At 40.8% G+C, this 22588-nt stretch overlaps 1 protein-coding gene across 3 annotated transcripts in view; it reads right to left on the bottom strand.

Annotated features, from left to right (window-relative positions):
• Positions 1 to 22243, bottom strand: part of NALCN (sodium leak channel, non-selective) — a 486033-nt gene extending 463790 nt beyond the window's left edge. Inside the window, exons 1-4 of one of the 3 annotated variants that reach the window (XM_090022644.1) lie at positions 21865 to 22243; positions 21212 to 21419; positions 13882 to 14028; positions 11461 to 11643 (exon numbers count right to left, since the gene is read on the bottom strand). In XM_090022644.1, coding sequence (XP_089878770.1) covers positions 11461 to 11643; positions 13882 to 13989 — 291 coding nt within the window. In that variant the 5' untranslated portion in view covers positions 13990 to 14028; positions 21212 to 21419; positions 21865 to 22243. Of the gene's footprint in view, positions 1 to 11460; positions 11644 to 13881; positions 14029 to 14131; positions 14187 to 21211; positions 21420 to 21864 lie in introns of all 3 variants that reach the window. The other 2 variants (XM_090022651.1, XM_090022634.1) reach the window with 2 other exon arrangements.
• Positions 22244 to 22588: the final 345 nt, after the last annotated feature.

Here is a 22588-nt window from a genome sequence, read left to right as displayed (position 1 = left end):
CTACATTTAGGCACATATGTAACACCTAGATGCCTTTGGATGGAATAGGATTTTGGGGAAAGGGAGGTGCCAGCCCAGCTACATAGAGCCCCTGCCAACCTGGGCTCCACACTCCTGCCACCCTGCTCTGGGCCCCGTGGTCCCACCCAACTGTTGCCGCCACACTCCCACCTGTCTGCTCACTGCCACTTTCCCCCATCCGCCACTCCAGCAGCATACGGTACCTGGCTACATGGGCAGAACCACCACCATACTTATGCAACCACAATGCAGGGGAAGCAAAATTGCAATAGACTTGCGTGTCAAAAAGGCGACATTTGCAGAAAGAAAGTCTTCCTGGACTTGTCATGTCTCTCACCCCGTTCTCATTAAGAAACTGGGGGGACTGTGGTATCGACACCCACACAGTCAAATGGGTCGCCAACTGACTGGAGGGCCGCACCCAGAGGGTGGTAGTGGATGGGTCCTTCTCAACCTGGAAGGACGTGGGCAGTGGGGTTCCGCAGGGCTCGGTCCTTGGGCCCACACTGTTCAACATCTTCATCGGTGACTTCGACGAGGGGGTAAAACACCCTGTTCAAATTTGCTGATGACACTAAGATGTGGGGGGATGTGACCACATTAGAAGGAAGCAACAGGCTACAATCGGACCTGGACAGGTTACAAGCGTGGGCAGATGAGAATAGGATGGGATTCAACACAGACGAGTGCAAAGTGATGCACCTGGGGAGGAACAACCGGCACCATACCTACAGGTTGGGGAACTCCCCTCTTGTCAGCACAGAGGTGGAAAAGGATCTTGGAGTCATCATTGACTCCAAGATGAACATGGGCTGGCAGTCAAGAAGGCCAACCGTACCTTGTCATGCATCCACAGATGCATCTCGAGCAGGTCCAAAGAGGTGATCCTCCCCCTCCATGCCGCACTGGTCAGGCCGCAGTTGGAGTACTGCGTCCAGTTCTGGGCGCCGCACTTCTAGAGGGATGTGGACAGCATGGAGAGGGTCCAGAGGAGGGTCACTCGCATGATCAGGGGACAGCAGGGCAGGCCCTATGAGGAGAGGCTACAGGACCTGAACCTGTTCAGCCTCCACAAGAGAAGGCTGAGGGGGGATCTTGTGGCCTGTTATAAACTAGTCAGGGGGGGATCAGCAGGCACTGGGGGAGTCCCTGTTCCCCCGAGCACTGCCAGGAGTGACCAGGAATAACGGTCACAAGCTGACAGAGGGTAGATTCAGGGTAGATACCAGGAGGTGCTACTTCACGGTCAGGGCGGCTAGGATCTGGAACCAACTTCCAAGAGAAGTGGTACAGGCTCCTACCCTGGGGGTTTTTAAGAGGAGCTTAGATGAACACCTTGCTGGGGTCGTTTGACCCCAGTACTCTTTCCTGTGGCAGGGGGTTGGACTAGATGATCTACTCAGGTCCCTTCCGATCCTAGAAACTATGAAACTAACTATAAAACTATGAAAGTTGCCCCAAAGGGAAATACAATTCCATTCCTGGTATCTAGGAAATTTATTACAATTTCTGGAATTGTTTAGCCCAGTAGGCACCAGTCTGCATAGTGTGTCGCTAGGGACAGAATTCTTGCATATGTGTCCTTTGATTACTTTTGGAAAGAAGATAGGAGGTTGTAGGCATTTTTTTCATTCTCTTTAGCTGATGGTTTAAGAAGTTCCACTTTATTCTCCTAACAGTATTTTCCCCCTAACCTGCTTTGTAGAAATTCTCATTTAGAAGTAACAGTTTACAGTAATGCTGCATTACTGTGGGCTATAATACACTCAAATACATTGCAACGTGACCTTGTTCCTGTACACACTTTTGCACAAGTAAAACCTAATACATATGAGAAGTCTCATGAGAAAAATCCCTTCATGGTATGTTAGTTCTTTTGTGTATTAAATGTATTGATATACATATTTCAATATACTGATGAGACAACTTATTCAATGAATCATTTCTATAATAATGTAATATGGCCCAACTATATCATTCATTTTTGCTTATGTAAAACTCTTTGGTATAAGTGAGGCTTTATAGTCACCGTAATTCAGATTCAGTAATGAATTATATATAATGTAGGCCAAAATTATTGCATTTGGGCTATGTCAGTCAAGCATTATATACGTGTAATGCTCTATTCCCATTCATGTAAAGAAATAAGAATATGTTAAGACAAATAATGCATATTAAAACAACATATAACAAAGGAGTACTTGATAAACAAATATCTTTCATAGCTCCTCAGCAGAAGTCAATAGACAGGAAACCAGTGATATGAAGAGATGATAAATGGAGCAAAGGAACCTTTCCAAGCTTACAAATACTTTGTGCTTGTAATACACCTCTTCTGAATTCCACCTCGTATTATAGTTAGCATATGCATGCAAAGCATCACGGAATTTAAAGAATGACTGTTAGGAATGCAAGAGAGATGGTTTGTTAAATACAATAAAAACAGATAAAAGGAAATATAGGATGTCTGAACACAATAAAAATATTTCTAAATTAAGATAATTGCTAGAAGTGCAACAGAGTATTTGTTTTAGTTGCACACTGATTGTTCAGATTATTCTCATTATCAAACTGTATATTTATCAATTAGGAGTAACAGATGACTTTTTACAGATAAGTTATCAACCTGTTTCTTAATAACACTGTGGATTGGAGGTGACTTTCACAAATCCATTTGGAAAACTGTGGGTCACTTGCCTAAAGTTAGGTTGCTCAGCTGGCACAAAAAGAAGGGCTTCTGAAAGCACTTCTGCAGGCAAGAATTTTGGTTTGTGTAGAGAACAAGTGTGACTGATGTGAGATGGAACTGTGAGAGAAAGGTTTATCCAGCACACAGCTGGAATTAGTTGGACAGCCTAGGCCCATCCAGTAGCACTGGAGGATGTATAGTGAGACAGATGATAAAACAACAGAAGAAAGACCCCAGTCATCAAAGAGGATTGCCCAGAGCACATAAATATTGATGACTGCTGCAGAAGTCCCCATCCTCCAGGACAAAAATGTCTGCCAGAAGCTGCTTGAACTGTTTATCAGGTTAGAGATTAGAAAATAATCATCTGCATTTTAGGCACTGGGGATTTTTCCCCCCCCAAGTGGCACAGTATTCCCATAGTGTTTTCTTTCTGCATAATGCTTTGACATGTGCTAAGGGATTGCTCTGCTTAGGTAAAACATTACTTTGTTAAGATCAGTGTCCATCCTTGGAATTGTTTCCTGCCACCTCAGAATTCAAGAATAATTCTGGACCCTGATACAGTAGAGTGGAGATCCAGCATCTCTGGATGGAGGTAGCCTAGGGAGGATAAAGTATGGCAATTGAACAGAGGTGTCAGTCCCTTTAAATGACTTGCATTAACAATACAAATGGTTTAGTGATCACAGAGATGAACTGTAGCCTAAGGAGAACAAAACACTGTGTCTTATGGTAAGAATGCCCACAGATCAAACAGGGAAAGATCCACAATATGGTTGCTGGACATCCATGTATTCTATCTGGAGTCCTCATTAACATTTGATGATCTACGGAAAAACATGGATGGATATTGTTGGCTGTGGATTTAGGACCCAGATGTCTTGTTCCAGGGAGGGACCCACTCCTACCCTCAGACCAATCATAACCTATCCATTCGATAACAGGCAAATTTATTGATATACAGTGATAACAGAAAATAAATGATACAAACAATCAAGCAATTCTATATATCTACCAAATCCTAAGGCTGTCATCAGAGTCAAAGAACACCTGGCCAGGATGCAGTCTTCACTCTGAGGCTCTCTCTCAGGTGCCAGATGTCAGCAGCCTGGGCATGGGATACTGAGATCCTCCCTCCCCCTGCAGTGGGGTGGATGAGATGGGCTGGTGGTGTGTCCTCTGCCTATGGTGGCTTTGGGACCCTCCCAGGGGACAGGGAGCCCTCTTGGGGAGGAGGAAGACCAGGTCAAGATGGAGAGAAGGGACCTGGGTAGAACCCTTTCTTACTCTCAGGTTCTTCTTTTGTATTCTCCTTCCCTCCTGATGACTCTTCATCCATGACTATAGCTGATTGGTCTCTCTGTTTGGCTGTCATACATCCACGTAGCTCATCATGTATACACATACTAATTTCTGGGTCTTCTCACCCAAAATCGGGACTCACCCCCCACCCCACACCACCCCCTGCTCTGGGGCCTTGTTAGCTGATGCCACCTTATCTCATGTTATGGAACAGTATGGTACATGCCCCCAGTTTCTCAGACTGTATATTCGTTGGTCTTGTGTTAGACAGCCTGTCTGTTTTGAAGGCTGTGTGAAACTATGTGCGTGTGACCCAAGCTTTTTAGAAATCAGTTAACCCCTGCTGCCTGAACCATTCTAATGCAAATACATATATCTATAAGCAAATTCCCAAAAAACAAACCTTTAAATATCATTTCTAAGCCAACAGATATGAACTCTATGATGTAATCAGAAAGGTAAATCTGTGGTCTCACTGCAGGAAACTGAAGCATCACCAGGATCAGATATTATACTGGGTAATAGCCTCTTAAACAGTTTTATCCTCAACATGAAAAATGTGTTTCTTGTTGTTTGTTTAATTTGGAACCCATCTATGAGAGGAGCTATCTACTTCAATTGCAGTTAACATAGAAAAAAAGCTGTTATCTTCCTCAAATATAAAGAACTGCTTGTTCTTAAAATACACGATAACCTGCTTTTATTAAACCTTAATTAATTCTTATCTTAAATTCTGAACTAAAGAAATGTGCACATTGTATTTTGATATTATGACAAGTCAAAGTCAAGAGACCTCTAAGTTTAATACTTACCTTCAGCCAAAGTAGAGACATATTTCACATTAAAAGCTCCTGCTTTTGAGGCAAAAAAAAAATTAGAAAACTCTGACAGGTCTTTTTTTGTATCCAATTTGGATGCCATAAATTAAGTATCTTCTGAGATTTTTTTCTGGCATATATTCATGCCTACCCAGATCTTGTTAGTTGAGTGCCGCCCTTGATGGGAAACTGACAAGGAGAAGCACTCAGACATAGAGCAGCCTGTTAATTTTCACCTTTTGGGCAGAGAATAAATGTTAACTGATGAAAGTCCTGTAGAGAAATATGTAACTCTGTTCTAGTAATTAAAGGGGGAAGGAGACCTCTTTTTATGTTTACATTTATACTGGATTCAATTTAATGTAATAGAGGTTAAATTCTGAAAATAATTTTAGAATCGGAGTAGTAGGGCTAGAAGGGACCTCTAGAGGTCATCTAATCCAACCCCTGTCTGAGACGGGATCATCCCTATCCAAAACATCCTGTAGAAATCAATAATCTAAACTCTTCACAAAACAAGCATCAACTTTGCCACTAAGGTATTTACATGGATTGAATATACTAAATGGTGATACTCTGGCAATGCATCTGAAGAACTAAGTTTTATCTATAAGACATAAAACCTCCTGGGTAGGTTCCAAACAACTTCACACCAGATGTCTCTTGCCCCATGACAATTTAAATGCATCTTTCCAATGCCCGCCTCTCTTTTCAGGAGTGAAGTCTCTAAATGCTTCCCCTGGCATAGCAACCCATGACATTACTGGCCATCTCCACACACAATCAGCCCTTCCTTGTTCCTGCTTCGGCTGTCCAGCCTCATAGTTCAACCTACTCCCATGCATTAGCACCGAAAGGCAGAAAGATGGGAAGCAGTTTTGGCTAAAGGCAATTCATAACAGAAATATTGGGCTACATACATCCCATCACCTAGTGCTCAGCTGTACACAAATAAAGTTCACTACATACTTCCACCTTCACAAAACTCCACTCTTAAAATCATATATGAAACGAAACAAATCTTCAAGAAAACTCACTCCCTACAAAATAGAAAGAGACGATACAGTGTGTGTGTGTGTTCACTTGAATAAATCTTTAAGAAAGCATAATCATGGTCATAGTATAAGGTGGGAGATGATAGATGAAAACCAGGGAAGAATCAGCATGAAGAAAGCAGATGTCCACAACTCGTGCTATTATCACCATGCAGTTATGTATTCTCTCTATACTCCATGGACCATATATGACTATCAAAATAAATGCACAAAGATGGCTGATTTTTCCACATCCAGTATACCTGTGTAGCAGTCAATGAAAAAGCTCTTGCCTGTGTTCTTTGAATGTAAGGGAACTTTTACACTACAAGCAGCAACTAATGTCCTTGGAAGCATGACAAGAGATCCCACTCAGCCACTCGTGTAGCACACAGAGCTGAGGCCAGTTTATAGGGAAAGAACAGGAAGAAATATATGCTATACTCTCAGAAACAGGGTTTGAGGCTCTCCTGTAAATATGCTTGAGTAGCATCATCTGATGGAGAAAAAAAACTGACAAGAATATCGTATTTCTCTTCCAATTCAATTGCTAACCCATCTCTTTATTTGCTTACTCAACCCTAGCAAGTATTTAAATGAAAACACACAAGCACACAAATACTACATCAATCTCAAGCATCAAAACGTGGGGTTTCTATCCATAAGTACAAAAGCAGAGAATAAGAAGCAAGTACCATGAAGTAGTGGTTAAATATTAAGGTCACCTATAAAATTCACTCTGGGGTGGGAGTGAGGTTTAGTTAAAGCACCCTGTCTGCCATTTTGACATGCAAGGATACTAAATACATGACACACTGAAGCACACTGAAGCATTCCAATTAGAACCCTCCAGCAGACTCGATTAATCTGACATGTTCTAATCAGAATGTGTAAAGGTACCTTAAGATTGGGAATGTAAGTGCTGGAAGGACCTCCGTCTATAATGATTTAATACAGATGTCAAGTTCTTTTCTACTATGCTGAAGGACATCAGGTTCATCTCCTATTTCACATACATCAGAACCTCTTTTTTTTCCAAATGTATTACATTTAGCAAAAATTGTCAACATAGAACCATTCAGAGATTGAAAATTGTTAATTGTTCACTCAAGTACTTCATTTTACAGTTTCTAAAATGCTAAGTATTTTTAACCCATGCCCATAACAGAATTTAGTAGACATCTGTTAACACACTTCATGGATTTTTCTTACAAAACATACTGATGTGGTTAAGTCACACAATCCACAAATTCATAAGCAACTCAGAGAACAAAATGTGCAATGTGTAAAAATCATTAAATTGAATGATTTATGTATAAGGTACCAGGAAATATTTAAGTATGGAAACTTCAATATCCATGAAATACAGAGAACTTATATAAATAAGCTTTGTGAAAATAACCTCCCTTAACCATATTAAATGTGAATATAAAGCCTTTTTAATATATTTGATTTTTCATTACCAAAATCCATATTGTTGGCTTATTATTAAGAAAACCTTTTGCTAGATCTAACAGTGCATACAAAACTCAGACTAATAAGTCATCACAGTTCCCCTTATTACCTGGATAATCCATCTGATGAAGTAATTAATCAGTAGCTAAGTTAAATTCATTCATTAAAAATGTTCCATTAAAAAACAGGTACAAACATAAAATTATCTTACAGTTAATAAACTGATATAGTCTTCCTTAACTGATCTAGTAAAAAAAGAAAAAAAGATTTCTCAATCTGCTTCATAGCTGATATTTTTTAGATCAGTGGGGGCCATCCTTTTGGCAGGCATGCCACAAATTAACCTCACACCCTCCCCTAGTGTCACTCTGATCCCCTTCCTCTTCCTGAGGGGTTGCTGTGCTTTTTGCCCCCAGACCTGTCCCCACTGCCTGATTTACTGTTTTGTTTTCTGCCCTATCTGCCACTGTGATGCCCATCCCCTCCCAGATCTGCCACATGCCATACACAAAGGCTGCCTGTGCCACTTGTACCCATGTGACAGGTTGACCACCCTTATTGTAAACTATAGGTAATGAAAGGATTAAATAGTAAAATAAGCTATCATTGTTCAATTTAAAAACTCTATCCACTGAAAGTATTTAATGTACCAATATTTTACAACATAAGAATATGCTGAGGAACAAAACCAAATTGGCTGAATTCTGCTATGTATTACATACACTTCATGTACCATCCCACAAAATATCACTAGTCCTGTTGGTATTTGTATATAAATTTTGAGCAAGTCTAGACAAAAAATACAAAGTAAACTATTCTAGTATTTTGTGTTTTCAAACAACATTCCTACAACAAGATCTGAGAGAGTGGAAAATGTGCCTGGGATTGTGTTAAACATGTTTTCATCTGGAATACAGTCGATAATAAAGTAAAATAAGAACATCCTCCCATATACTTATTTGTGTTTTTTCTCCACACTGCTTCTTGAGAATCAAACACTTTTCCTACATTAGTCCACAAAGCTATGTCTATACTCATTCAAATCGCCCCTGAAAGGTCATTTCTACCGTAATAGCTACTAGAAAGCAGTCAGCTTATGAGAACAAAGATGTGGAATATCTATAATACATTTACGTTTTGCCATGACAAAAATAAATACTGACTAAAGTATAGTTTGTATTATCACATCTAACTTCCTTAGTATCTATATTTCATAACCCTTTCTTAAACATGTGCCATGGACTATTAATGTGTTAGACTGTGACCTCTTTAGAGAAGTTACTGTGCTGGCCATTATGTTTTGAAGCTCTTACCACATGATGCATCTCTCAGAAAAAATAATATATAATTCAACTAACATTTTTCATCACAATCTATCAACTAAAGACCAGGTCAAGTCACACAAGAAAAATAAATTTTTCACTGATTATTATTCCAAGAATCACTTAATGAAGTATTCAAAGTACTCAAATACAATGTTTTCACTATGATTTAATGTTAAAACATACTGCAATTTTTTTTTCTGAAAGACGCCATATAAAACATTGATCCAAACTTTTCCAATATGACAAGCTTTTAGTTATAAAAGTAGCACCATTGAACACAATCAGGTTATTCATTCAAGCAAAAACTACTGGCATGAGTAAAAGCTGAACACTTAGTCTGTACAGTTGTAGGTAAAACCTCAGGAAATAGCATAAGACTAAGTGTAGCCCTTTTGCAGTTAAATAATCACTTGTGTGTGCAAGAGATTCAAGCTTGATCTACTTTTACAGAAAAATAATGATCAAATGCAATAGAGGCAGCCCCATACACTTCTTCAATATAAAAGAACAGGGGTTGTCAACCTGGGGTACGCATACCCCATAGGTACTTGAGAAGACCCTAGGGAGTACGCACAGGCAAGGACGGAGCACTGCCATGCATAATCCCGTGTTGCTGTGCATGTGCCACAGGTTGGGGAAGCTTGCATGCAGTGGCTGCTGCCCCGCTGTGTCCATCCACACATCACCCCCGCACCCCCCACCCAAATCATTTGGGGGCCAGGGGTACGCTGTCCCACATTTGGCTGCTGGAGGAGTACAATGATCCAAAAAGGTTGAAAACACCAGTAATAGAACAAATCTTATCAGATTCAATGAAAATCAGTTCATCACAGCCATAAAAGCAAGATTACAAGACTCTGTGTGTATGTCTGGAAACTGCTGTGATACATTACTCATGGTCCTTAAATGCCCACAGTGAGTGAAGTTTGACAATCCTCACACACAGCTCAAGAAATTTAACTTAAATTATTACCTCACACCACAACTTCCTTCATGCCAGAAACAGCGAGTTGTGACTCTTCATACCTCTTGTGTGTAAATTTTGACCACTTATTCCTTACCTCAGTTCATACCATTTCAGTTTACCACTTCAGGTCACACATGGGCAGTGCAAAATGCATTCAGCAATAAACAGAGGAGTTGATGGCTCCCTGTCTTTTTGCTCACATCCTGTTACTGTACACTGATAGAGCACATCTATACATGAAATTGTTTTGATGCAATAAACTCTGGCATGAACTGCGCTGACGCTTATTTCTCCCAGGAGCATTATTTACGTGAGTCCAGGACTGCAGCACACAGAGCCGGGACAGCACAGCCACAGCTGGCAGATTATCTGGAGGGTCAGCCTGCCAGACCAGAACTGCTCCTACCAAGCTCAATGGGCTGCAGAGGGGCTGGCTGGGACATGAGGGTGCTACAGTCAGGGCCATCCCCAGGGGTGGGGAGGGAGGTGTAAATAGAGGTGACTGCTTTGTGGCGCAGCAGCAGCGGGGAGCTTGGCAGAGCAGTGACTCCACGTCCAGCTACTCGCTACGTGCCCACCACGCCACCTCATTGGATCCGGGGCATGTGGAATTGGATTGGGGGTAGGGCCTCGCATGGGCTGATTTGCCCCAGGCCCCACAACCTGCGAGTCAATTATGGCTACAGTGCAGAGCTGCCTGCTGGCTAGCACCACACTGTAGCAACCTCATGCCCCAGCCAGCACTAATGACCATCTACACATGCACTGCAGCAGAGTAAATAATTCCACCATAAAATAGCACTTGTGTTGGGCAATAATATCGTACAGTGGAGTTCTTTACTCTGGCCTAATAGCACCACTTGTGTGGATGGTGATACTGCAGAGCTAAGTAGCCTACTCCACAGTAAGCATCTCATGTAGATGAACCCACAGAAAAGCCATATGTAGTCTATACAATGCAGAAGGACATACACAGACTCTCCACCATCAGGCAGCTATCTGGATGTTGATACTAAAATTGATAATATTTATTACCAATACAAAATATATAACATATATAACATAACAAAATGGTGCAGAGATAATCATGTGCTAAAGCACAATGTAAAGTTAGAATACAATGCATAACTAGTCTCCACAGTCACTAGACTATTAGACAGAGGAAGGGAGGAAATTAAAATCCTGATAATCTAGTCTGTATAATACTGATATACTAACACTATTATTTTATTTAGAAATGATGAGAGAGTACAATAAAATAATGATGCCTTCTCTGCTCTATTTTCCACAGATTTGCCTGTATTTAAACTAAATTTGTATGTTTAATCTGACAGGTAGAATAAAATCAGTGAAACAATGCTAAAAAGGGATAAACTCTTTATAAATTTAAAGAAAAGGCTGCAGATTATATTTTCCAGTATCATAAATAATCATCCCAACAGACAGAATCAGATTAAGTCAGTATCAAAAGCAAAGACATCCAAGTTTAGATGAGTATATTCTATGAAATAAAAAAGGAAGCACAACAAATCCCTGATTTAGCTTACACAAAAAATGGAATATTAATGAAATGTTTAATCTTACTTTAATCAAACAACTTCCTAATTAAGATACCTAGTCTTAATAGGGTGAAAATAAAAAAAGATCTATCTTTAACTCATAATGTTTGCATAAAACTCTTACTGGTATCCCTGTAGTTCAGAATAACAATTTCTGTATCATGTTATGCCATGCAGTGAAACACATTCACAGAAAAATAACTGAACAGATATTTTAAAATTGTAAACACATCATTAGAAAACATTCAAATACATTTTCATGACAGAAAACATTTTGAAATGCTCACCTTGACTATTCCACGGATGTGCATTTTTGCTATCATCTCTGCAGTATAGAGAAACATCAACAGTGTATCTAGAGCAAATGTCACATATTGAAGAGGAGGATAATGCTCGAAGGTCTTTGGGGTGTTCATACAAACAGAAATGACGCTGATGATGGCACAGATACGTAATAAAGAGTGAACCCACTGAAAAAAAACAAGGGTTACAATATGGTTTTGATCATCTAAAATAGCACAACTATTTGAAGCCTACAGGTCCTAGTGGCAGTATTTTATGTAAACAAGGTTATTTTTAAAATGGCATCCATATTTGTATGGTCACTGTCCAGAGATAGATATTCTGATTCTATTTTAAAAATAAAATAGAAAACATAAGGAAATCACTTGGAAGGTCATGTAATCTAATAGACTAAAGATCTAGTACAGGACTAGGAGCTGGAAAATTCTAATTTCTAACTTCACACCTGTTACATTGTAGCCTTGAACAACAAGCTGTCATATTGAAAATACAAAATTCGAATAAAATGTAATGACACTATCTGCATTAAAGTGTTTTATATTTTTGTGGTGAAAATAAAAGAAGCTACTCTTATAGGACTGTTGGTAGTATTACATAAAAGTATTTAAAAAACTGATTTGTAAATTCATTTCTTATTAAGTCATGGTATGACCCCAGAAGTAATTTAAAGAGTTGGAAATCTTTCAGCATTTACATCTGCTTATAAAAAGAATGCTTACAGAAAAGGAAGCTTGCCCATACTGGCTTACCTCAATTTCATTCCAAACAAGCATCTATCTCTACGGTACAAGGAAAGTTTATTTTCTGTAACTGTTTAGATTTTTGCCTCTGCTCATTTTTCTAACAAGGGTGACAAACTGTGCTGTGTATGGGAGTGGATTTAGGATGCAGTAAAAACTGGTATATAATTGGATGTAACGGGTACGTTTTCAGGTATTTAAAATACTACTGAAAATATCTGGAAGCCAGATATATATAATGGTTTAGAACTTAAAGGGTTAAGTGTGTCAATAAAGAACAACAGAATCATGTACTCAGAAACTAGATGCTTACATCCCTTCTTCAAGATAAAGATTAATTTTTACATCCAGCCAATTCCTCACATATCACTGGCACTGAAAAACAGATGTAGAGACAAAATTTATAATTGTGGTCAATTGGACATAAAATAAGTGGTGGGTCTGTAGTAATTTCCCTAATGACTACAATATTTACAATGACTTTCTTTCATTAATGAACTGGCCTGAGTCTGGTTTTATGAAAGAGTCTGTATTCTGCTAATAGCATCCTGGGTCTTTTTAGTCACCAGAGAATCTTAGCTTTAACAAAGCATTATGCATCATAAGACATGGTAGATGACCAAAAAAGGATATTCACCATATTGTCATGTAAATATCTCAATATCATACACACTAAGCATATCTTATCCTCTACAATACGACCACATAGTCAATATCTCAAGAAGAAAAATATTTCCATTCACTGTGTATTGAAATTGTGCATTAGTAATGTATTATATTTTATGTTTCTGTGATGACTCCTTGAGTTTGTTCCAAGAGTTAGTGATGGCATTCTATTTAAAAGTAGTTAGTACGAGTAGTTAATGCATAAATGTTTTCTTGTGAATGGATATAGACACTGAAACAAAGCTGAATGGCTCTTATATCCCCATGCCAACACAGATGACAGTTTAAGGAATGCCACTGATATACATTAATTTCAGGTATTTTTTTTCTGCTTGTACAGATGAGCATTTCTCCTATATTTTGAGAGAAGCATAAAACAGATTCTCAGCAAAAGTAAGAGCACTTCAAAACTTGGAGAAATCCTGACAACTCCCTGGGTTAGTATCATTTTAATGTTAAGAATAAAATTATTTCATCAGTTTGGAGTTACTTATTCTTTGGGCAAATACACTGGAAGACTTTGTGATGTGGATTAAAAGGAACAAACTAATTACCAGTTTTACAGCAACAGAGAACTAGAAGCTTCAAGAAATCTGCACCTTCCAAATACTAGCCACCCATTTCAAGAATCTAAGCCTCACTCTCAAGATTTTCTCTCTGACATCATTTTGTCAATCAGATTTGAAATTTATATTAAGCAATGTTAGCAACCCATGCTCATGGAAAGACTATGGAAAAAAAGATCTTTTAACAAATTTGTTGCAGTATATTAATTGATTATACTTTTTACTTCCCAAAAATTGACTGGGGGGAAAATGAAATAAAATATTTTCAAATATGTACTCATTGATTGGCAACTTCTGCCAGCCCACTACTTGCTGACCTCTATTTATTCAGAATCATTCTTAAGTTTCCTAAGTTCCTAAGTTTTTACAGGAAGAATATGTTTTAATAGTAATGTTTAAATTATGATAGATAATTCTTGAAAGAGAAACATACTGGTTTGTTAATCCACAAGATATCTGCGTTGTCAGACAAAGATTCATCAGGGCCAAAGTCTGTAACTGGCTGGGCTTCTACCCTCGAGCTTTGTTTCCGTTTGAGCATCCTGGAGTTAACTTTGATGAACTACAACGGTGAAACCCCCTTGGAAAAAGAAAAAGGGGCATCAATTTATTAAACAAAACATAAAACATGTTTAAAAGACTTTCAGAAAAACTTTGTAAACATATAACAAATATCATTATACCAGGTCTCTCTTGTATCCATTGATTAACAGATTGTCTCCTTTATTAAGAGGCTGTCTGTGGAAAACACCAAAAGTGAATCATATCGAATTAAAAAAAGGTTACAAACAAGTATGTGTCTAAAATATTTATAAAAATCTAGCAAAAGAGATAAACTATTATCAATTGTGCCCCTGTAATGCAAAGGAGAATACTGTCCCATGGATAAACTTAAGTAAAGCTTGTCTGTGTGCACTTGACAGGGCATCAATTAATGTAATGACATCATTCTTATTGACTTTGTCAGAGTAGGCCCATTCAGAACCCCCCCACTCAGGGGAGCAGAGACATATACACATTTCAAAAACTCAGGGGATATGAAATACCTCAGATGAGTTGGGGCCGAGATAGAATTCCCACAAGCCTTCTTCAGCCCCAGCCCTCCAGCCTGACAAATACATATAATGGCCACAGACCTGGATAAGTACAGGAGATGAAGAAGTTCCACTATCCCGATGGATGGCATAGCTTGTACAATGGGCATTAAGGGGAGGAACTGTCTTCCTGGGACAGAACCCCACCCTGCATGCATAGGCTCATACCTTTGCTTCACTAGCAAGAGCCAAATATTATATAAGTCTCTATGCATTCCTTCACAGGATCCCACTCTCAGTGGGCAAGTCTACAATGTGTCCCTACAGTGCCCACTCACATAAGCCATGCCTGAAAATATGGAGTGGCTTCAACCACCAGGGACAGCCACTGGAGATGTTCTCAAGACCTGTGCTCCAGCATACTTCCATGGAGCCATGGAGACATGCAGATGGCTTTCAGGTTTGATGAGAGTGAGAGCAATTGAGGGAGGAGTGCTGTCAAGCAGACCTCACTAGGAGGTAGGTGCCATGGACTTGGCATAGACATACCCTATCACATCAAGCACATGCTGCTTGTCTTAATCTTCAAACACCTATAAAGCCTATACTGACATGACCTGTCAGCAGTCATTCAATATCAAGCAGTCCACCAATCACTCTCCATAACCCACTTTTAAGATTTTCAAATGAGCATGTCCATGCTTTACCCTATGCTGTCCTGTCTCCCTGCCAACTTCCACAAAGCTCTTTCTGTCTTCCTTCATATCTCTGTTCATTTGTTTTCTTCTTTCTGGTCCTTACCTTGTATTTTGATACTGTTTCCTTTACCTCCTTTCTGCTCCTGCCTTTTCCTACTGACCCACTTTCTAATTTTCTCACTTACTAAGTGTAACATAAACCAAAACACAATAGAGAATCCTCAAAGCCTCACGGTTGTCATGACAGGTTTTGATGTCATGAGACTTCACACCAATCTGGTGCTGACAGCATGCAAGACAGAGAAAAAATTAACTGAAAGGGGAGCACTGTCAGTAGGAAACTTCTGCAAATCCTAAGAACTCTGCAGAAGAAAAAAAATCCACATTTCAAAATATGCTTACCTACTCAGTTCTTTGATAATATCACTTTAAAATAAAAAACAGTAATTATCATGTTAATACTGTTGACCCATTCCAGTCATAATTGAGTTACTGTCTTTGACCAACAATAAAGAAAATAAATTACAATACATTAGCAGAGTAAAGTCCATAAAGTTATTATGGGAAATATATTCAGGAACTGTGCATTGACTGGTGAACTACTACTGATGTTATTTTAGAAATATTACTGTTAAATAACAAGTTGTGTGTGGTTTGGTGCAGAATATGAATTAAAGTTCTAGTTTGTCCGTTGGTTATCATGCATATTTCTGTATTACCCTTCTTTCAGCAGTACTTCTTTATATGTTTATTGAGTATGAAGATAAGCACACTGCTAATAATGAGATTCTTATCCATCTGCTTGTCCACTACAGCATGCATTCTTTCTAGACTAACCAGAACATATACACGATCATGAATTGTAGATGCCAACAATGGTTTGGATTCATCAAGCTCATCAAGTAGCAGCCAAATACCATAGGTAAACAGATCAGTCAAATTGCTTAAACAGAATCATAGAAAATTAGAGTCAGAAGGGACCTCATGAGGTCATCTAGTTCAAACCCCAGCTCAAAACAGGACCATCACCAACCACATAATTCTAGCCAAGGCCTTAAAAACCTCCAGGGATGGAAATTGCACAATACCTCTGGGTAAATCTGCTCTAGTGCTCAACTATCCTCCTAGCAAAAAAGTTTTTCCTAATATCTAACCTAAACTTCCATGGGTGCTACTTGAGACAGCCACCACTAAGAACAGTCTAGCTTCATCTTCTTTGGAATCACCCTTCAGGCTATTAAATACTTCCTCAGTCTTCTCTTGTCCAAACTAAATAAGCCTAGTTCCCTCAGCATATCCTTATAAGTCACGTGTCCCCAGAACCCTAACCATTTTCACTGCCCCCCACTCGACTCGCTCCAATTTGTCCACATCTTTTCTACAGCAGGGGCCCAAACTGGACACAGTACTCCAGATATGGCCTCCTACTAATGGAGCCCAGTATGCCAATAGCCTTCTTCACAACAAGGGCACACTGTTGGCTCATATCCAGCTTGTTGTCCACTGTAATCCCCAGGTCCTTTTCTGCAGAGCTACTGCTTAGCCATTCAGTCTCCAGCTTGCATCAGTGCATGGCTTTGTATGTTTCCTTACTGAACCTCATGAAAAATCCTTTGGCTCCAGTCCCCCAATCTCTTGAGGTCTCTCTGAATTCTAGCTTTCCAACATATCCACTACTTTCCATAGTTTGGTGTCATCTGCAAGCTTATTAAAGGTACACTCCATCCCATCTTCCTGGTTGTTGATGAAGAACAAAACTGGCCCCAAGACCAACACCTGGGGAACTCCATTAGATACTGTCTGTCAACTAGACAATGAGCCCTACGATCCAACTGGTTTTCTATCCTCCTTAAAGTTCATTCTTGCTTCCTCTTACTTCTAAACTAAGGCAAATGAATAAGCAAAGCAGAGAGTAGAAAGAAAAGAACTACATATAAAATAGAAGGATAAATTTGCTTATTTTACAGATGTAAAATGAACAGGATATCTTTTTTTATGAAAGGCAAGTGAGCTAAGATCACAAAGTTAAGACAACTCTAAAATAAGTTTTAGAATGAGTTAATGAGATTTTTTGCAACCCCCTTAGTCTATGTACTTCTGTTTTCTTGTTGGTTTTTAAACAAGGAAAAAATGGAGCAAATGTCATACTCTGCTGAATGTAAAGAAATTATACCAAGTGTAAGCCCTGAACACAATCTTTCTGAAATTCTGATTCCACTTCTAACCATGTCCTTTCCTTATTCACAAATTGAAATGAACACAGAATATTTCTAACTCTGAAGCTTTTTAAAAAAAATGGGGTATACCTACAACCTGAATAAAAAACTGGCATTGATAAGGAGAACATAGCTGTTTCTGGCTGCGCTCATTTCATATTTCTTTTGGTTCTGCTGGGGGGGGGTGTTTCTGTAGAACAATATTAGCCATAAAAATGCATAGTACTTGTATAGGTTGCTGCTTTCCTGTGTACCAATGTGTTGTTTTAGCTTTTGATTTTAAATATCTCCTTTTGTTTTATTTTTAGATGCAAATACATGCCAAAGGAAAAAACAAGAGAACAAGTTAATAAAAATGTTCAGGCAAGAAGCCCACTGGATGCATTAGGTCAGTCTGTTCTCTTTTTCTATGAGAGCCAGCAGGTATGCTCAATCAAAGAAAATTAAAATCACAGCAAGACAATTCCAAAACCACATCTGAGCAGAACTTCAGGAAAATAGGCTGATCTACCACCATTAAAACAGATCTGCAGTATCCACTGAAATGAAGCAGAGTTACACTGGCATAATAACTGGTGTAACAAAGAAGCCAGTTAGACCCCAAGTGCCCAAAGAGGAAAATGGAAAAAAGGCACAATTCCAGTTTGTGCCATCTGCTACTGACCTTAAGACTTCTTGTCTGATGGAAGTCTTCACTATCCAAAAACAGAGAAGAATAAATGAAAAGCAAGTGATTGATCCAATGTAAGGTACAGTCTGGGAAACCCATGCTTTGTCTCCTACACCCTAGGGTCTGTTGTTAGTTTGCAGTAAATAAGATTATTGCATTACAGCAATTTTTGCAACAAAACATACACAAGCTCCTAGGGAATACGCTAATAAAGAATGAAGTCATGAATGATTATTGGTAACCAGAAGGATTTCTTTTTTTTACTTAACTTGGTGTGATTTGCATTGAAAGAGAAAAATCAGGCAAAACACTCCATAAAATTATAGTAGTTTATAAATCCTGAAATTTTATTTTAAAACACTGTCATAAGAAAAATTAATAATTCCCCCATAGGAGGAAAGTGAAGACAATACCCAAAAGATGGCACTTCACCTTCCACTGGGATTAATACCAGTAGTTTTAAAGATTACTGACACTAGTTCCCTGTACTCTGTTAACCCTGTAAAGAGGAACAAAAGACTCAAGTTACCAGTGGCAGGAACACGCCATGGGTGGATGAGGGTATGAGCTCACAACTAGGCTCAAATGGAAAACGTTTTCTTTAGATGCCTTTATGGAAACTGTTTTTCCATCCAAAACAAAATATTAAACAAAAACAGTCTCTTCTTTCCTCCTTTCTTTTTCAACATAATCAGTAAAATGAGAGAGGTCATTAGCCATATTAGTCTGAAGTCAGGCAGAAGGCATGGTAGAGGTGTCCCTTAGAGACCAACTATCAGAGATGCATAATCTTGTCATCAGAGCCGACTCAAGCAGGGTACAGGGCCTGGGGCAAATCAGCTCGTATGGGGCCCTACCCCCACACACCCTGGATGTGAAGCAGCTGCCACCGGCAGGGGGCAGTAGCAAGTTACCGGATGCAAAGCAGCTACTCACCCAGCTCTGTGGACCCCAGGGCAGTCACCCTTATTCATCCCCCCCTCCCAGGGACGGGCCTGTCTGTCATGATGCTCAAAGCATTTGATGAACTGAGATGGGCCCTTATGAATCTCTGATTTAGTTAACATAAAAGGTATAGCTCAACTCTGCCTTTATTCAGTAAACTGCAGTTTTTAAATGCAATCAGTTGTTTAGTTTTTATTCTGAAGTCATTCAAGGTTCCTTCTCCTAACAAGAAATGTTTTTTTTCTTTTCCATTTCCTTTTTCTACATAAGGGAAATAGTCCAAAGGAAAGCTCATAAAACCTACCACAATTAGATTACCATTTGGTCACCAGTTATACAAAACAGTTGGGCAAGCACAGAGCCTGGCAGCAAATGCTAGGACTTGTAAGCCAAATAACAAGAATCAGATTGCAATTTTCAGATTTAGGGAGGTTCCTACTGCTTTAATATTGTCATCGCTTTTCAAAGTTGCATAAGAACCGAAAAGGTCTCCTGGGTCTTGCTGTGTCAATGGCTTTGGTTTGTACATGTGCATCATTCATGTCCTAAATGTACTATTCCTCTTGGGAGAAGTCAAATGCAGCTAGTAGCCAGGATTAAACATAAATGTGGCTACAACAGATCAGCCTAGAGAATTATTGCTTTCAGAAACTTATCAACAATGCCCCATGACCTCACTTCCCACTTTTTTTACTAGGTGTCTTGAAATGTACAAGAAAGATTATTTCAAAATACTATAACATATATTATAAAGTATATAATATACAGCCATACCTCGGAGATATTGCGGGTTGGGTTCCAGACCACCACAATAAAGCGAGTCACACGAATTTTTTGGTTTCCCAGTGAATACAAAAGTTATGTTTACACTATAATGTAGTCTACTAAGTGTGCAATAGCATTATGTCTAAAAAAAACAATGTACATACCTTAATTAAAAATACTTTATTGCTAAAAAATGCAAAGAGAGCAAATGCTGTTGGAAAAATGGCGCCGATAGACTTGCTCGACACAGGGTTGCCACAAACCTTCAATTTGTAAAAAACGCAATATCTGCGAAGCGCAATAAAACGAGGTATGCCTGTATATACTTAGAGAATACATGCACATTATATGCTCTGATGTCATTGTTTGGATTTTAAACACAATTAGTTTTGGCTTGATTTAGTTTTCCACCATACTTCCATAATTTTTTTCTTTGAGACAGTGAAAATGGTGACACAGACTTCCAAAACCAGCTGCCAAAAAAAAAAAATATCTATTGAACTTGCTTTTGGGTTCTAAATATCATTTATGGTTCAGATACCTTCTATCCTCTGTACACAGGAAAAACTGAGATAGGTTTAGGTTTTGCTCCATGGTAATTTATGGTAAATGCTGATAAGTGACCACCCTGTGTGGGTGGGCATCCCATATGGTAATAAAGTGTATCTATGGCTATATAATGTAGGCTTAATGGTTAGATTGTGGCAAGGGGGGAGTTGCATTCTTTTCAAAAGCAGACTTTGGCACCTTCTGTTGCCTCAAGATGCAACAGTGAATGCTCAACATAGAGTTACACCTTAAAACCATCTCGAGACCAAAGCTGTCCCAGAATGCAGGGACTTATTTCTCTAAGAGCATCTGAATGCCAGTGGTCTTGCATCTGTCTTGGCAACTTCCTGGTCTCTGGGTTGAGTTTAGTGCTTGCTGTAAAGCTGTAAATAGCCAAGGACCTTCCTCTCTTTCTACAGCCTCAGCTGTGTTTGGCAAAGATGCTCAAGCTGGATACCCCTTAAAAAAAGAGGGAGGAAGTGAAGGCTCTACATCTTACTCCCTTTTACCCAAAATACCCTGAATTTGGTAAATTTCTGGGAATGCTGCTAAAAATATACATTGTATAGGATTTATGAAGAGAGCAGGAAGTGTGCTTCCCTGAACACAAAGGTGCGGAAAGAAGTTTTTTTGTAGGTAGAGTGCCCCTTTCAATGATTATTTTAATGCTGTTGAGGTTTTGTTGTACTGCTAACTGTGTGTCAGGGTGCTGAAAAGTCTTGCGTTTGCATGCGTTGATTATTCAAAAAAATTCATTAAAAAAATAAAATCAAAGGGTGACATTTTCTTTGATCATTGTTATATTTTTGCTACGCAGCATTCAATTGTCTTACACCATATTCTGATTCCAAATACTTAACCAACCATCATTTCAAGATCTCCCAACCTTAACCGCTGAAGTCTTGGGGGCTGCACCCTGCAAATGCCACATGCCCCTTGGAGGCTGGGGGGCACGGTGACCGCCCACAGGCAGTGGTGCTGTTGGAAGCAGGGGCCTGGCAGCAGTGAGCAGGGAGCTCCCGCAGGCAGCTGTGGCAGTGTCAGTGGTGGGTCGGGCAGGGAGTTCCCACAGGCAGCCTTGGCAGTGTCAGCGGCTGGGGGGGAGCAAGGAAAGTGTGGTGAGCACCACACAGCGGTCAGTGACCACCCGCAGATGCCGCCGGCAGTGTTGGCAGTGAGGGGGCGATGGCGAGTAGTGACCACTTGCAGGTGCTGCCAGCACCAGGGCAGCGCTTTTACAGGGGGTGCCCCGCCAATCTCAGGGGGTGCCCATGCTCCCCCTACATGTTGCCAATGCTGGACCTGATGATCTTACGAGGTCCCTGGAGAAACAACACTGCTAACCATCGGGGTCATAAGTCCCACTACTCTCTTGCCACCTGGTCTCCAACAAATGGCACCAGAGCCGGGACCGGCAACCCCCGGCACGCGGGCCACGTTCACACCAGGCCCTGCTCACGCGGGATTTCCGGCCCCGCGCCGAGGCGCCTGCACCCTGCGGGGGGCGGGGAAGGGCCCCAGGCCCGCCGCGACACTCACCTGCTGCCGGCCCCGGCGCGGGGGGCTGGGCTGGCTCGCCGGGCCGCGAGGCTCCGCCCGTCTCCGCACCGCCGCCGCCGCCGCCGCCGGCTGCCCCGCGCAACTCAGCCCGCTAAGGCGCGCGGCCTCTTCCGGGGCGGGCTCGGGCTCCGGCTCCGCTGCGTGGGGCGGAGTCTCGCGGCCCCGGCAGGCCCGGGAGCAGCCCGGCGCCGCGCCGCGACTGGCACTGCCGTCATGCCAGTGTCGGGGGCTGTTGTAGCCCGGCCCCGCCGTTCGCGGCCTGCCCCGGCCGCGTGTGGGCAGGTGTAGCAAGATGCGGGCAGCGCGACCCCGACCCGCTCCGAGGTGCACGTGCGGCTGCTGCCAGCCACGTGCGACGGGCCGCTCCCTGCCCCCTCAGCCCGCCCGGCGGCGGGGCCGGGACAACGCGAGAGGAGGCGGTCCGAGGGGGCAGGTGGGAGGCTGCCTGAAGGGGGAGGCCGGGGGTGCAGGCCCGCCCCAACCGTAGCCCACAGGAGCAGCAGGTGGCTCTGGCTTCGCTGGTGCTGATTCCTGCCGAGCGTAACGGGGCGTGTGATCCCGTTTATTTTGCGTTGTTACGTTATTTCGGACTCAGTTTTTGCGCTTTCTCAAACCGGATTGTACGGTTTTGTTTATTTAGCTTTGTTTAAACTGACTCGTGTTCAGCTTTTCCCCTCTCTGCACATCAGTCAGCTCTATTAAA

This window comes from Crocodylus siamensis, chromosome 1 (assembly GCF_052110815.1).
Source record: "Crocodylus siamensis isolate JL-2025a chromosome 1, ASM5211081v1, whole genome shotgun sequence".
Lineage (NCBI taxonomy): Eukaryota > Metazoa > Chordata > Crocodylia > Crocodylidae > Crocodylus > Crocodylus siamensis.
The sequence above is the reverse complement of the archived record's forward strand: the minus strand, read 5'-3'. Positions and strand labels throughout refer to the sequence as shown.